The 15,796-nt window shown below is 53.5% G+C and overlaps 1 protein-coding gene across 4 annotated transcripts in view; it reads left to right on the top strand.

Moving 5' to 3' along the window:
* ALPL (alkaline phosphatase, biomineralization associated) overlaps positions 1 to 15,796 on the top strand; it is a 53,327-nt gene that overhangs the window by 25,707 nt on the left and 11,824 nt on the right. The window contains exons 1-5 of one of the 4 annotated variants that reach the window (XM_041767350.1): positions 1,197 to 1,334; positions 9,718 to 9,882; positions 13,448 to 13,567; positions 13,885 to 14,000; positions 15,317 to 15,491. In XM_041767350.1, the coding sequence (XP_041623284.1) occupies positions 9,822 to 9,882; positions 13,448 to 13,567; positions 13,885 to 14,000; positions 15,317 to 15,491 (472 nt within the window). In that variant the 5' untranslated portion in view covers positions 1,197 to 1,334; positions 9,718 to 9,821. Of the gene's footprint in view, positions 1 to 1,196; positions 1,335 to 9,354; positions 9,545 to 9,717; positions 9,883 to 13,447; positions 13,568 to 13,884; positions 14,001 to 15,316; positions 15,492 to 15,796 lie in introns of those variants that run through there. The other 3 variants (XM_041767348.1, XM_041767349.1, XM_041767351.1) reach the window with 3 other exon arrangements.

Below are 15,796 nucleotides of genomic sequence, written 5' to 3'. Positions count from 1 at the left end.
GCCGAGGCTGCCAGGGTGAGTGGGCCTCGGGGGCGGGGAGTGGGAGAGCCGGGGTGGCCCGGCGACCTGCATGAGGACCCACAGGAGCAGGGGTGGCATGTGTCTAGGGTCACTCACGCTGTGTGGCCTCGGGTAAGTCACCTCATCTCACCTCCCTCTGTAAGTGGGGACAAGGGGAAGCCCTCCCTCAGGGGCCTGGGGTGACATGGGATGAGTGTGTAGGGAGCCTGAGTCCAGCAGAGGCTGCACGTGGTCCATTCATCCGCAAACACGTAATGCCCAAGCTGCAGCTGGGCAGACGCGGCTCCTTTCCAGGCTCGCCTGCCGCTTAGGAGTTTACACTTGGCCCAGGGAGACAGAAACTTCCACAAGGAATGTTGAAATCTGGCTCCGTCCCTTCCCGGCTGTGTGACCTTGGGCTAGGGACTTAACCTCTCTGTGCCTCTGTTCTGTCCACCCCCATCTGTGAACGAGGGTAATAGTAGTGCCTACGTGGTAGGTTGTTGTAGGGATCAAATGAGTTAACGGAGGTGCAGCCAAAGTGAGGACAATGGCTGGCACGCGGGAAGGGCTGTGAAGGGTTTGCTGTTACTCAGAATACAATGACAAAGTGTGAAACGAGCCTCCTTTAGGACGGTCTCTGAATTGTTCTCTTCAGTTGACACAAATCATTAATGTCTGGAACTCTGAGACGTTGGCACCCACGCTAGGCCTCGGAGATTGCCCTGTGCTTCCGGTAACAGCCCTCAAATCGGGGCTGGTTGACTGTGGAGACCTGTGCGCTGTGTGACCCCGGGGAGGCGTGTGCCCTCCCTGTGCCTTCCTTTCCGCGCTGTCGATAGAGCAAGGATGGGACGGTCCTGTCTGCTGGTGGCAGAGGGGCTCCTGCCGCAGGCGTGCTGAGTGAAGCACCCAAGGACAGGGTGACACACGCCGCACAGACACACAGCACATGCCCTCCCCCGCCCCCATGTCCTCTCCGTGGGATGGTGGAAGCCTGTGCCCATACAGCAGCCATCCCTGGCCCTCCTCTGCCCTGCCACTCGGCCATCTCGGGCCCCAGGCATGGGTTTCTGGGCCCTACCATCACCCCCACCCCCCCACCCCAACTTCCACCCCGCTGCCACCCCTGCTAGGTCTCCTCCCACCAGTTGGACCTTGACTGGTTCAGTCCTCTGCCCACAGAGCCAGCTTGTGGCATCCAGAAGCCCCAGAACAGCTTGGGCTCCAGAACTCAGGCCTTTGGGGCTTCTGACTGCAGCCCCGCTGAGCGGCCTTGGGCCAGCGGCAGACCGCCTGGGTGCAGCGTCCACGCCTGTGAGATGGGCTGGCGTGTAAGTACGCAGGGACACGCAGGGACAGGCAGGGACACGCAGGGCGCGCCCTTGGCCAAGGCTGAGCTCAGCGAGCAGAGGCCTTTGCGGCAGGCGTGGGCCGCCCCTCTGTCCTCCTGTTCATCTCAACCCCACCATTCTTCCAGCCTGGCCTTCCTCCCACTCCATCCACAGAACCTTCCTGGCTGATCCTGGATGTCCTCTCTCTCCCCTTCAAGGGGAAAAGAACATGTCAGGCTGCGTGGTGGGTGGTTTCTGCCCAAGTGGAAGCGAGGAACCTTGACCCCTTCCCCTTCGTTGACCACCCCCCTCCTCCCGCCACCTGGAGGTGTGCTGCTGGCCTCTGTGGGGCCTTCCAGACAAGCAGGTCTGTGGAGAAGCCCCAAGGGTAAATAGCTGCCTGGCCAAGTGAGCAGAGAACAGACTGTCCGTTTCTGCCCCAGACCCCCATGTACCCCTCTTCTTGCCCATCCCGTGTGTGTATGGGCCCTCCCTCCCCCACTCCTACCCCCACGTTCCATGCCCTAGGATCTGTTTTAAGCCTGTCCATCTATTAACTCCTACAATCCTTAGGACAAGCCTGTGGTTTCTATTAGTCTCACACTTCACAGATGAGAAGCCTGAGACATGGGGTGGGGGTCGGATCGGTGGCCCTTGGCCACCCAGCTGGAGGGGCAGACGCAGGATTCGAACCAGGTGGCCTGGCTCCACAGCTCGCTCTAACTGCTGCTGGGCTGCGTCTTCAGCCACTCACCCCTTGACCCCAGCACCCACTCACCCACCTACCGACAGTCCCTGGCCACCACAGAGCTGCCACCATCAGCAGGGCTCATGCTGTGCTGAGGAGGTGACCACCGGTGGCTCTCTAAGACTCTGGTAGAGGTGCCCACGTTCTGGGAGCTTGAGGAGGAGCCATAACTACCGCGTGGGCTGAGGCGGGGGGTGTGGGCAGCTCTGCAGAGCTGTCAAGGTGGAAGGATGATGGGAAGACTCCGTGGAGCAGATGGGTGGGTGGAGTGGACAGCAGAGACCAGGAACATTCTAGACCAGGAACACTGTGTACAGGGACGTTGAGGCTGGAAGCACTCAGGGGACAGCTGGTGTCTCAGCTGAGCCCTAGAGATGCAATGGCTTGGCAGCCAGCAGGGCTGACGCCGTGCCTCCCCGGGCACTCGCACATCTGCTTTCTGCCCAGATGGAGTGCTGTCAGCAGCTGGAGGTCTGCGTCTTGCCTTGTCCCCAGCATCTGGCCCACTGCCCTCTGGGGAAGTCCATCCTTGGGTCTGACCTGCAGCCCACTCTGACCACCACACATTCCTTCCTGAGCCCTACACCCAGAGGCTGCTTCGTGGCAGCCGTAAATAACCCACGTCAGTGAATGAACAAAGTCCTGGCCAGCAAGGCTTGCCAGAGCCGCTGGACTTGGCCGAGAGAGGGATCCCATGTCCCCTCTCTCTGACCCTGCAGCTGAAATGTTTCTCTCTGGGCAGCTGCGGCAGCCCGCCTTGGGGCTCTGGCAGGGCCCCCAACCCCCACCCCAGTCCCCAGCCCGCTGGGAGCTCAGGGGACACTCGCCAGGCACTTCCTGTGGCCACAGCCCCTTCAAAGAGCCAGGAAGGCCCAGCTTGACCGCCCAGAGGGCGCTGGCTTCCGCCTGTTCTGATTGTTCCCTGCATGCGTCCATGGGAAAGAGGAGCTGGGCAACCGGGCTAAGTCTTTTCTCTTTGGGCCTCAGTCTTCCCATCTGGGCAATGGGACAATCTGCAAAGCAATGTTTCCCATATTAATCTGCTCACAAATGATCCTGTGGGGAGAATGGGGATTTGGGGGTTGGTGTGTCTCTTTAATCTTTTAAATTTGAATAAGCCACACCCTTTGCATCTTTATGCTTCCTTCACCCAAAGCTCATCAGGTCCTCAGCACCTAGCAATACATGTGCGGTGGGGTGGGGTGGGGGTGGGGGGCTGAGCCCCTGGCTGGGGTTTTACAGATACACAACCTCCCAGTCATTGTAAAGAACACTTCCATCACTCTCACACTTTGCCCAGCCTGTCCCTCCTCCCCAGGAAACCACTTGGGAATTGGACTTTTTTTTCCACATTTGTCCCAAGTCATTCTTAGGGCCTGGTTTGGGGAAATCTGCTCAAAGGACCCTCCCCATCCCAGACTTTCCTGGGCTGTGACTTCTAGCCCTCTGGTCCACCCAGGTAGGGCTAGGGAGCACAAGGTGACACTCTTTGGGTCTCCTCTTGATTTGGGAGGCTGGCGGGTTGGGGAGCCTTAGAGCTGTCCCAGCCCTGCAGAGCTGGCTGGGGCAGGAAGGGTCTCTGGCTGAGTGGTGGGGGAGAGAGGTTGGAGCAGGGGTGACCTCCAGGTAGGATCCTTGAGGAGTCCTATGCAGGGTGCGGCTCAGGATCTTCCACCTGTGTGAGCCTGGATCACCTCCATCACTGTGTCTGCCCCCCTGCCTCTAATGCCCAGGCCTTCCTTCCCTCACCTGGGAAGGGGGACAAATGATCCAGCTCTCAGGGTTGTTAATGAGGACTAAAGTCAGATATGTCACACTCAGTGTCTGGTACACACCACAGGTGCTCTCCTGAGTGGGCGATGGGTGTTAGGGGGACAGGGCAGCAGGCTCAGCAGTACAGGGACTAGACCAACGTCACATAGCTGAGGGAGATGGGGCTGAGGACTGGCTCAAACATGCTGGCTTTGTGACAGCTTGGACCAAATGACTTAACTGATGAGCCTTACTTTCCCAGTCTGTCAACGGGGCCAATAAACCAACCCCGCCTGTATCACTGGTATGTTGTGAGGGTCTGACGCAATTTGAGTAAAGGGCCTATTGAGAAAGAAAAGACTTTCGTGGAGTAATACCACTGGATCTCCTATTTTTATGGTGAGCCTAGTGGCCTTTCTGGGACCAGAAAGAGGAGCTCTCTTGGCATGGGAGGGTAAAAGCCTCTTCCCCTGACTTGAGTGCTTTGTTCTGTGGGGTCTGAGGGGTCCCAGGTGGCAGGAGGCATAATTGGGAAAGGCCTGGTCTTATAGGCACACAGTGTTGCATCCGGGCTCTGGGTATGTCTAGTGGTTTCACTTCTCTGAGCCTCAGTTTCTGAATCTGTAAGATGGGAATTATTTTTTTTTATTATTATTTATGATAGTCATACAGAGAGAGAGAGAGAGAGGCAGAGACACAGGCAGAGGGAGAAGCAGGCTCCATGCACCGGGAGCCTGACGTGGGATTCGATCCCGGGTCTCCAGGATCGCGCCCTGGGCCAAAGGCAGGCGCCAAACTGCTGCGCCACCCAGGGATCCCCTAAGATGGGAATTATAACACCATCCTGACTTGATGAGATGTTGTTGGGACCCAAGAGAGATGGATATGGGGAGGGAGGCTTCAGAAGCAGAGGGGATCCTCGGGGCAGGCAGCAGCTCAGCTACCTGCAGCCTGCGCCTGGTAGTGATTTTACCAAAGCTTGCTGTCCTGTGGGGCCGGTGCTCTCCCAGGTGGGGAAGGCCTGGCTGGGGGAAGGGGAGCTTCATGGGCTGTCCCCCCCACACCTCCCGTTTCATCCCCCCTGAGCTAATCCCCAAAAGATTAACCCCAAGGAACAAAGCCAGGTCACAGCTGCTGACCTGGAGCTTTGGGGCGAGCATCCAAGGCTAGTGTGTCTGGGTGTGTACACGGTGCTCCGGTGCTCCGTGGGGCCCTCTCTGCCCTAAGATGGCTCTTCTGTCCCCCACCCTGGGCACCGTCTTCACGGCGCTCCTCAGTTTCCTCCTCCTGCTGCTGGCCTTGGGCCTGCTCTGCTTCTTCACCTGCCGCCTGGCCAGGCCACTCAGGTAGGAGACCTCACTCGGGCCCAACTCCCCCGACTCCCCGTCAGATGTCCTGTAGCCAAATGCTACATTTGGCTACAGTTTGCCCTTGTGGGACAGAGAAAGGGCAGCTCCTGGTCTCTCTCCCTCTCCATGGTGGGGAAACCAAGGCCCACAGAGGTTGAGTCACCCTAGGATTGAATCCCACTTGGCCACGCATTAGCTGAGATCCTTTGCTCAGTCTCCAGGACCAACACCGTAAAACAGGCTAATGACACCTGCTGTGAGCATTAAGCGAGATCACAGATGTCAGTAGTTAGCACAGTGTTCGCTACCACATGAGTGCCCAAGAAATGGTAGTGATTTTTATCTGTCAATTGCCCTGGACCTTTTGAGACCGAGCCACCAGGACTGGCTTTTTGCCTGACTCCAGGGGGCTCCCATGCCCTCTGCCCCAGGACGCTGAGTCAGTCCTCAGGGCAGAAGCTCAGCCCCTCTGCTCCGTCTCCTGACCTGCCAAGTAGCTGCTCCTTCTCCAGGTGCCAGAGCCCAGCCGGGGCTTCTGCATACTTGTCATGAATAATCAGAGCACGTAGCTGGGAGCCTGGCAGAGACGGTCCGGCTGGGAGGTGGGCGGGGGGCGGGGGGGGGGGTGGCGGTGGGGCTGGCACACACTCGGAAGCTCCATTCTGAGCTAGTAGAGTGTTGGCAGAGGGTGGTGGGCAGCCGGGGCCCCTGCAGCCCCAGACTGGGCCCCACGGAGCCCAGCACCAGGGCTGCAAGAGGCTTGGAGCCTCTGGGTGGGGGTGAGGGCCAAGAGGAGGAGCCAGCAGAGCAGACTCTGGCTTGTGAAGGGTTTCCTAGATTCCAACCGCCTCTCCTTTTTAGGCAGAGGCAGTTGGAGAAGGCACCTGTCTCTCTCTAGGATAGGAGGTCTCAAGGCCACAGCCCTGGGGTCAAAATTCAGAGCATTCCAGCCTGAATCTTGAGGCTTTTCTTTGTTAAGTTAGCATTTACAGAGCTGCTTCCTTATGCATGGGTTGGGGATTCAACAATGGGGAAAATGGTGTTTAGTCTCTCTCCGAGAGCATCAGGCTAACAGAGAAGAGAAACAAGAATAATCATGCAGGATGGATGAGCCCTTTGGATCTCCTTGGGTCACACTTCACTTTGATTTTTCCTTATTTCCTTGTTTGTATTGGGCCCAAGATGCAAAGAGCATGAAGTTCTGTCTCTCAGTTCATGGGTGTACTATCATGAATCTTGCTTTTCTCACCTGCAAAGGAGATCACAGCCCCCCACTCCCCCCCTCCCCGCCACTGTCAAGGTTATTAGTGAGAAATCATGGTGGAAGTCTTCATAAACAGTGAAGTGCAGTACACAGGTCCTTTGCATTTTGTCTGTGTTTATAGATTGTTTACCTGAGCTCTCAGAGTAGTGTTTATATCTTCTTGAAGTAGAACACGCCCACATTTATACAGAAAAGTGTCCGTGTCCTACAAAAACAGCTTGTTGGATTTTCAGATGGAATCCACCCATGTAACCAGCCTGCAGATCAATCACAAGTCCTCTGCACCCCCCTTCGTTCTTCACACCCCCAAGTGTAACTTTTATCTTGGTCTCCTAACACCTAGCTCTGTCTTTATACTTTTTTTATTATTTTTATTTATTTATTTTTTTTATGATAGTCACACAGAGAGAGAGAGGCAGAGACATAGGCAGAGGGAGAAGCAGGCTCCATGCACCGGGAGCCCGACGTGGGATTCGATCCCGGGTCTCCAAGATCGCGCCCTGGGCCAAAGGCAGGCGCCAAACTGCTGCGCCACCCAGGGATCCCTGTCTTTATACTTTGTATCGTGGGAATCACTCTCTAGGTACTCTTGGGTGGGCTTCCTTCATTCGACCCTACCTTTGCAAGACTCACCCGTGTTGGGCGGAGTTATCGATCATTCGTCCTCACTGTTGTGTAGACTTCCATTCTGTGAACCCGCACGGCGTGTTTATCCGTCCTGCTGCAGGTGGAGCAGTGCTGAGGCTGTGGCGAACAGGGCTGACGCGAACATTCTCCTGCTTCTCTTTTGGTGAACATGTGTGTGTACATTTCTGTGGGAGACAGTGGTCAGAGGGCATATGTACACTCCAGCTTTGGTAAATGCTGCCAGTTTTCCGAAGTGGTCGTACCAATCTACACCCCCTGGCAGTGAATGGATACCCTAGCCAGACCCCATGCACTTGCCAACACTTGCACTTTTCTGCACACAACAAAGGAAGGATTTGGGGGCTAAGTCTTCCTGTCCCCCTGCCTCCCTCCTTAGAGCACTGGCTTTTAACTGGAGTCAGTATTTACTGTGCCAAACACTGGAGCCTAGACAAACAAGCCAAAGTCCCACTCTTAGAAATTCCTGGTGTAGTGGGGGAAACGGACCAGAAAGGAATGACTTTCAAAACAGAAAAATACACACAATGATGGAGGTGGTATGAAGTCCAGAGATAGCAAACTGGAATAAGTGGCCATCTCGGAGGCTTCTTAAAAGTGGTGACTTCAGTTTTAAAGTTATTTGGAATAATATTATAATGTATTAATATTGTATATCAACTTAATAGCATTCTTTCTGATGTTAGGGTTTCCTCTAGAAACATTTGAAAAAAGGAGAGTAAAAAGAAATCAGGAATAATACCTCTCAGGGCACCTGGGTGGCTCAGTGATAGGCATCTGACTTTGGCTCAGGTCATGATCCCAGGGTATTGGGATCGAGTCCCACATCAGGCTCCCCACGGGGAGCCTGCTTCTCCCTCTGCCTATATCTCTGCCTTTCTCTGTATCTCTCATGAATAAATAAATAAAAATCTTTAAAGAAAAGAAAAGAAATCATACCTCTCAGAGTTAAGTGCTGGTAGATGTCAGATGTAGTGTTTTTGTTCAGTTCTTTGTTCATGCCCCATCACACACATACACACACACACACACACACACACACACATCAAGGATCCAGTTGGGTGTAGAAAGGGGCAGAGAAGAATAAGGGTAAAAACTGGATGGTGCTTTATGTGAATGCTGGGTGCTTTCTGGGTGAGGTGCCTTGCCTCTGGGCACTGAAATGCAGTGTGCACTTATTTTTTCTTAAAAGATTTATTTATTTGAGAGAGGGAGAGAGGGTGTGCATGCACGTTCTCGAGAGAGTGCATGTGCCCATGAGAACAGGGGAAGAGCAGAGGGAGAGGGAGAGCGAATCTCAAGGAGACTCTCCACTGAGCATGGAGGCTGAGAATGGAGCCCGACTGGGGGCTTGATCTCACCACCCTGAGATCATGACCTGAAGCCAAAACCAAGAGTCAGACACTTAACCACCCAACTGAGCCACCCACGTGCCCCAGTGTGCACGTTTAAGGTTGAATCAAGATTCCCCATTTTTAGTGGCAGGTGGTTTCTTATCTGACAGGACAGTCAACAGTAGAATGTTGGGGCATCACTGCCATTTCCTGCAACTAATGGCATAATCATTTTTATCTGGGTTCTGGTGGAAATATATTTTCCTGTGAAACTCTTGCAATTTGAAATTTCTCCTCTTCCACCAATATTTATGCACAATGGGGTTAGTACATTTCTCAGCTGCAATTGGGGTTATCCCTTGTGATCCTGACAGGATGACCACAATTTGAAAACTTTCTTATGCCGTTTTCTTATTCTAACACACACTCGTTTTAGGCAATTTGGAAAATTTCAAAAAAAATAAGAAGAGGAGGAAATAATCATGCAGTTTTACCACCCAGAGAAAACCACAGTTAACGTTTTGTTGTACTTCCTTCTAGTGTGTGTGTGTGTGTGTGTGTGTGTGTGTTTAACATTTGTTTAAAATTATAACGGTAACATCTCAACACAGAAGGAAATTTGGGAAATGCAAAGACAGTGAAAAAGCGATCAATCAAGGCCTCTGGAATGTCACCACCCAGAACTGGGCACCCTTAGCAGCCAACCTTCCTGTGCATCACTCTTCTAGCTTTTATATCTCACCATAAATACCAAGGTCCCAGGGGAATGTGGCAATATGGTTGTCCCTGTAAGAAAGGGTGGGCCTGTTGTGGCTCTGATGTGCTTGGGACACAGGTGATTAAAAGGCTGTAAACAAGTCAGACTCACGTGAGCAGCCTCACGTGAGAGCTTGTTAGAAATGCGCTCGAGCCTGGGTGGGGGCCGGTGGACACTGTACTATTTTTCCAAGTCTTCTGAGAGGTTCTGGTGCATGCCAAAGTTGGGGAAGCACTGCACAGGAAGACCGAGCTCTAGTGGGTGCTGGGCTCCAGATGGGCTGAAAGTGGGAGTTCACCTGGGAAATGGGGATGGGACCACCGGGCACCATGGAACTCATTCAACTTCCACGACTGCTTGTGTGAGTAAGCTTCCTAAGGGATGGAACGCCTGGGTTTGCATCCAGCCCCGTGCCAGGCCAGTGATAAATGCTCAGCAAATAATGAACAAATTAGTAAATGTATAAGGGGATAGACAAATGAATTCTGGAGTTGTGGCCCACGTGTCTTTTTTTCCCCCCCTTTTAATTTCTAGGATCGGAACATCCATTAACATCTGACTACTGCCAGCCCATCCCCTCCCATCCACGTTGGTCATACCTCTGGGCCGGAGAGAGAAAGCAGGTCTTGGAGGGCATCATGATTTCTCCCTTCCTAGTGCTGGTCATTGGCACCTGCCTTACCAACTCCTTAGTGCCAGGTAGGATGGAAGACCCAGGTAGAAGGGTGGGGCAACCTGATGCCGGGGGGATAGGAGGAGGGCAATTTCTATATTCAGGGTCATAGAACTATCCAAATTATTTAACAGCTGGAAACAAATGTTCCCAGAGCAGGAGATCCCAGCTGCTGCATGCAGTAGGATGTGGACAGACCACTCCTTTTCTCTTTATATTATCCTATTCTTTGATTGGCATATAAAATATTTCAAGTCTTGGGATGCTAAGTCTCCTGTTGGTTTTGTCTACTTAACTCTCCTTCGTGGTGATAACGTTTTCCTGCGGCTCGTAATTTTTGTTGGTGAATTCAACAGGAGTTTTGTGTTTCTTTTTTGTCTTTTTTTAAAGATTTTATTTATTTCTTCATGAGTAACAGAGAGAGAGAAGGAGGCAGAGATGGATAAGCAGGGATAGGCAGGCTCCCTGCAGAGCAGGGGTCCAGGTGGAGGATCCCAGGGTCCTGGGATCACTACCTGAGCCAAAGGCAGGTGCTCAATCAACTGAGCCACCCAGGCATCCTGTTTTTTGTTTCTTATTGGAGATTCACATGGAAGTGTTTCTATGGTGCAGTGTTGTGTTGATTCTTTAATTCTAGACAAGTTTTTATGTTAATTCTTCAGTTTAGGGTTCTTACGCTGTAAATTCAGACCCCCACTCCAACCTGGCTCAGATTTGGAATTGTGTTCACATTTCTCAAGATTGGCTTTCTTGCCTCATCCCTTCTATAGCTCCAATTAACAACACATGCACGTATCAGCCTAGACCTGTATCTGGTCTGACACCCCAAGGGCTGCTCAGTGTCAGCCCCAGTGGGAGAGGGGAGCCCTTCTTGGCTCAATCCATTATGTGGTCAGAAGCCCCCGATTGACCTCCCAGAGTGTTAGTTGATCCACCTGTCTGGTGGAGATATTAAGTCGTCCTCCTTAGGGCTGTGTTGTAGGAATCACACAGTATAGTCAGTGTTGGGCAGGGAGTGGGGTGCTCTTCGGAAGAATATTGCCAACAGATGGGGAAATTAGGATGCAGGGAAAGGACTGGCCCACCTCAGATGACACTGCAAGTCAGGGCTGGGGAGATAGGACCTGGGCCACTGGAGTCTCAGGCCATCGCCCCCCTGTGATCCTATGATGCCTTTCAGTGTGCCTCCTTGGGGACCTGCAGTCGCTCTGTGGGACCAGGGCCCTACCTTCTCAACACTCACAGCCTACTAAGTGAAAGGTAAACAGATGGATGAAAAGTGAAAAGATGAACAAGCAACAACATGAAAAATCTTCAAATATTCAGCGCTTCAGTCCTTTGTATTTGTTCCTTTTTAGCCATTCTGATGGGTGTGTAGTGGTGTTACATTCTCTCCTCTTTTTTAAAAAATTAGGGGGGATCCCTGGGTGGCTCAGCGGTTTGGTGCCTGCCTTCGGCCCAGGGTGTGATCCTGGAGTCCCGGGATCGAGTCCCACATCAGGCTCCCTGCATGGAGCCTGCTTCTCCCTCTGCCTGTGTCTCTGCCCCCACCCCGCCCCGTCTCTCATTAATAAATAAATAAAATCTTTAAAAAAAAAGATTAGGTATAACTTAGAGTAAAGTGCACCAAATCAAAATGTGTAGCTTCGTGAGTTTTTACATATTTTATGCCGAGGTAGTCACCACCCATCTCCAGGCATGGGACACTAGGGCTTTCCTATGCACTCCCCAACCAACCCTGCCCCCCAGGCCAAGGAAGCAACACAGGCTCACTCCTGCAACCAGACATGAGTTTTGCCTGTTTTGAACTTCACGTAAATGGAATTATACAGTATGTACAGGCAAGTATTCTTCACAGAGCATTATATTCTGAGCATTTGTGCGTGTCATTTAATGTTCTCTTAAAACAATGGCCTCTGAGACTCGGCCGTCCAAAGCCATGATTGCTTAAGCCAGTCCCCTGACAATGAAGTCAGCTTCACATCCACTAAACCCTTCTCAGGGTCAGGCCCTGGGCGGGTGGCGCTGGTAGAAAAAAACAAGGGCTCTCTCCAGTCTTTTCCAGTCTCAGGGAGCATCCAGAGTAGGGAACCTGGCGAACTGGGATCAGAGCTGAAATCCAGAAGAAGGACCAGTGCAGGCTGGTGTCAGCGCAGCACCTGGTTGGATGGGGGGTTGGGGGTGGCTGCCAAAATGCTGGGGGAGGGGGAGAGAGGGCCTGGTGGTAGGTAAATCAGGACGAAAAGAATGATGGTGCCATCATCACCACCCAGATGGCACCCAAATGGCTAGAGTAGCTCCTTGACCAACGCCTTGCCACTGTGGTGTGTGTGCAGGAAGGTAGGAAGGAGATAGGAACCAGCCCTGAGGCAGTGGGACCCCCTGATCAAAACCACTGGCTCTGGTATTTGTTGAGACTTGATCTCAATCCTAAAACTGCCTGTAGGTAGCCATGCACTCCCATTTTCCTGGAGGCAGAGACTCAGATGGAAGGGGTTTGCCTAAAGGTACACAGCTGGATGGGAGGGCCTTAGCCCCCCAGACTCCAGCTGGGTCTCTGTCTGCAGTTGAAGTCAGCAGACACCTTCAGAAGAGTGGTGGCTGGAGGCTGTCGGGGGCGAGGGGCCGACAGTCACCTGGGCACAAGGGATCCCAGCTCTGGCAGGGAATTCCTGGGCCTGGGTGATGGTGACCTCCCATCATCTATTGAATCCAGCCCTCAGAGTGACCCCGAGAGGCATCTACAAAGGACCACATTTGACAGGGAAGGAAATGGAGGTTCAGGGAGGTGTGACCCGCCCCCTGGGGGGTACTTGGCACAGCTGTGGTTGTAATGAGGTCTGTCGGGCACTACAGCTGTGTTCTTTCCATTGGAGTATTGACTGTTCGGCACATGGAGGGCAGCGGGGGTGTGGGGGGCAGAGAAGAGCATTCTGGTTCCCAGTTTTTCTCAAGACTGGGGACACAGAACATCCTCTTTGCTAATTTATCCTAACAGGAGTGAGATTGTGCGTGGCTACTTTAAATCTGATTCGTTAAACAAAAGGCTGTCTTGTTTTCCAGTACTGCTATCAATGCTGTTGCTAGCTCAGGTTTCTGCTGACTTTAATGAATAAGCCAAGCAGAGTTTATAATTGATGGCTGGATACCTCTGGGGACTCCTTCAGGTGAAAGTAGTTTGTTCTCTTGAACAGATTAAACATTACCCTCTTAATTGTGCTTGCACAATTCATTTGCTGCCTTAGCAGAATGTCTCTCTCTACTGGGTGGAAGGAAACAGCGTGGGTTCTGGAGGGTGGCACCAGAACTGTGTGGCCTTGGGCACGTTGGTTCGTGTCTCTGAGCCTTGGTTTCTTCAAGTCTGAGACATGGGGAGAAGGCCCAGGGTCCACAGGCTTGTTCAGAGGGTTGGACTGGCCTATGTCTGTCTACAGACCAACGATGGCTGGCTGAGACAGCCCCGCTCCCTCCCCCAAGTCCAGGCAGCCCTGCCCTGCCCTCAGGCATGAGAAGTTGGGGTATCTGTGATATGTGGGGACGGGGAGCTGCCTCCCACCCCTGCCAGATAACTCTGTCTCTCTGTCTATACAGAGAAAGAGAAAGACCCCAAATATTGGAGAGACCAAGCTCAACAGACCCTGAAATATGCCCTCAAGCTTCAGAATCTCAACACCAACGTGGCAAAGAATGTCATCATGTTCCTGGGAGATGGTGAGACCTGGGGTCCCCAAGGCCGTGGCCAGGTGGGGGCATCTAGGTGGAGGCCCAGGGAGCCAGGCTATGTGGATGAGGCTGGGGCCCTGGGATGGGGGGGCCTGGCTTTGGACCCAAGAGGTCTGCTCTCCCAGGCAGTCCCTGAGGGTCTGGGGAAGGAAGGGAAAAGATGCCACAGGGTCACATTTACTGAGCTGCACTCTGGTGCCCACCACCCAGCCAGCCTTGGCACCAAACTGGAAAACTGTAGGTGCCCGGGGTGGAGAGGCAGGGAGCCCAGGGGACTGAGCCTCCCCCTCCATCCCCTGCTGCAGGGATGGGTGTCTCCACGGTGACGGCCACTCGCATCCTCAAGGGTCAGCTCCACCACAACCCCGGGGAGGAGACCAGGCTGGAGATGGACAAGTTCCCTTACGTGGCCCTCTCCAAGGTGAGCCCGGCCCCATACATCCAAGCCTCCCACCTCTCGGCTTGGCTGCAGCAAGGAAGGGTCGGGGAGCCGAGCCTACAGGCAAGGCTGTCAGCCCTCCTGGGGTCTCTGTGGGCCCCACTGTGAGATGAGGACTCAAGACTTGCTTTTGAGGGTTTTAGTCGTGGATTTAAAAATTAATTGAGGTATAATATGTATGTGCCTAAGCCCACCTTGAATTTTTGCAAACGTCATGTGTCTGTATAGCCAGCGTCGAGGCTGAGAAGCTGAACGTGACAGCAGCCAGAAGGCCCCCAGCTCCCCTCCAGCCCCTTGTCCCCCTGACCCCCACCGACTTCCAACACCACAGAGAATCTGTTCGGCTTTTGTCATTGCTATGCACAGAATCACGCGGCGTATATGCTTCTGCACCAGTCCTGCTGCCGTCATCCCCTCCCAGGCACCTCCAAGTGGATTAGATTAGTGACTACAGCTTTTTTTTTTTTTTTTTTTTTTTTTTTAGATTTTATTTATTTATTCATGAGACAGAAAGAGGCAGAGACACAGGCAGAGGAAGAAGCAGGCTCATCCCAGGGAGCCCGGTGCAGAACTTGATCCCAGGACCCTGGGATTGAGCCCTGAGCCAGAGGCAGACAGACACTCAAGCACTGAGCCACCCAGGGGTCCCTAGTGACTGCAGCTCTTGTTATTGGGGTCCCTGGTGGTGGCGGTGGTGGCTGTGGAGGCGTTATATAATAAAGATCCTCTGGACACTCTGGGTCAGGCCCCGGGCTCACTTCTGGGGGAATGGCAGGGACCGGGATTTTTTTCTGTGGCTCTCAGGCTGGTGTGAAGGAAGACAGGCAAATAGTTTTAGGGTCTCAACTAGAGGTCTGAATGGGGAAGAGAAGGGAGCCTCTTCCCCATTTTCCCCATCCTAGATCCTGCTTCCCTCACCCAGTTACTCCCTTTCCCTAGCTTCCCCACATCACTTTTTCAAGAACCACCCCCTCCTTCCTTCTCCAAGACTCACCTGCCTCCCCCGCCCCCTTACTGGATCTTACAGCCCCAGACCCAGAGAGAGGTCCCAGTGATCTGGCCCCTAGCCCTCCGCATGCTGTAGGGTTGCATTCACCCCTTCCCGCTGCCCAGGGCACGGGAAGCAGGCAGCTAGGTGATATTGTGGCTCTGGGGGGACCTCGGTAGGTAGCAGGGCTTGGCCAAGGCCACAGGAGGCCTCTCTGTCTCCATCATGCCCCAGTCCTCATGTGAGGGGGGCTGGGGTGAAGGCCACCGTGAGGCCTGGCCAATCCCTGACCCTCCTTTCCCACCTGCAGACATACAACACCAACGCTCAGGTCCCTGACAGCGCAGGCACTGCCACCGCCTACTTGTGTGGAGTGAAGGCCAACGAGGGCACGGTGGGTGTGAGCGCCGCGACCCAGCGCACCCAGTGCAACACGACTCAGGGAAACGAGGTCACCTCCATCCTGCGCTGGGCCAAGGACGCTGGTGAGTGAGGAAGTGGCAGGGAGTGGGGCCCGGCTCCATGACCTGTCTGGGCCTCAGTCTGCCCCACTGGATAATGGGGAGAGGGCAGAGAAGGATGCTCTCCAGCTCTGATGTCTGGGAGTCTGGGAGATATTCCTGGAATCCTTTCCACAGCAGGGAAGGCTAGTGGCTTAGGGGTTACTCAGATGTGGGTTCCGGTCCCGGTTTATTTCCCTGAGTCTATTTATTTGACAATAAAATGGACGTGAAGACATGGCCCCCTCCTAGGTATGGCGTGAGGAAGGTAGAGAACGTAGCCTGGTGCA

Source organism: Vulpes lagopus, chromosome 8 (assembly GCF_018345385.1).
Source record: "Vulpes lagopus strain Blue_001 chromosome 8, ASM1834538v1, whole genome shotgun sequence".
NCBI lineage: Eukaryota > Metazoa > Chordata > Mammalia > Carnivora > Canidae > Vulpes > Vulpes lagopus.
Note: the sequence above shows the minus strand (reverse complement) of the source record. Positions and strands in the feature narration are given on the sequence as shown.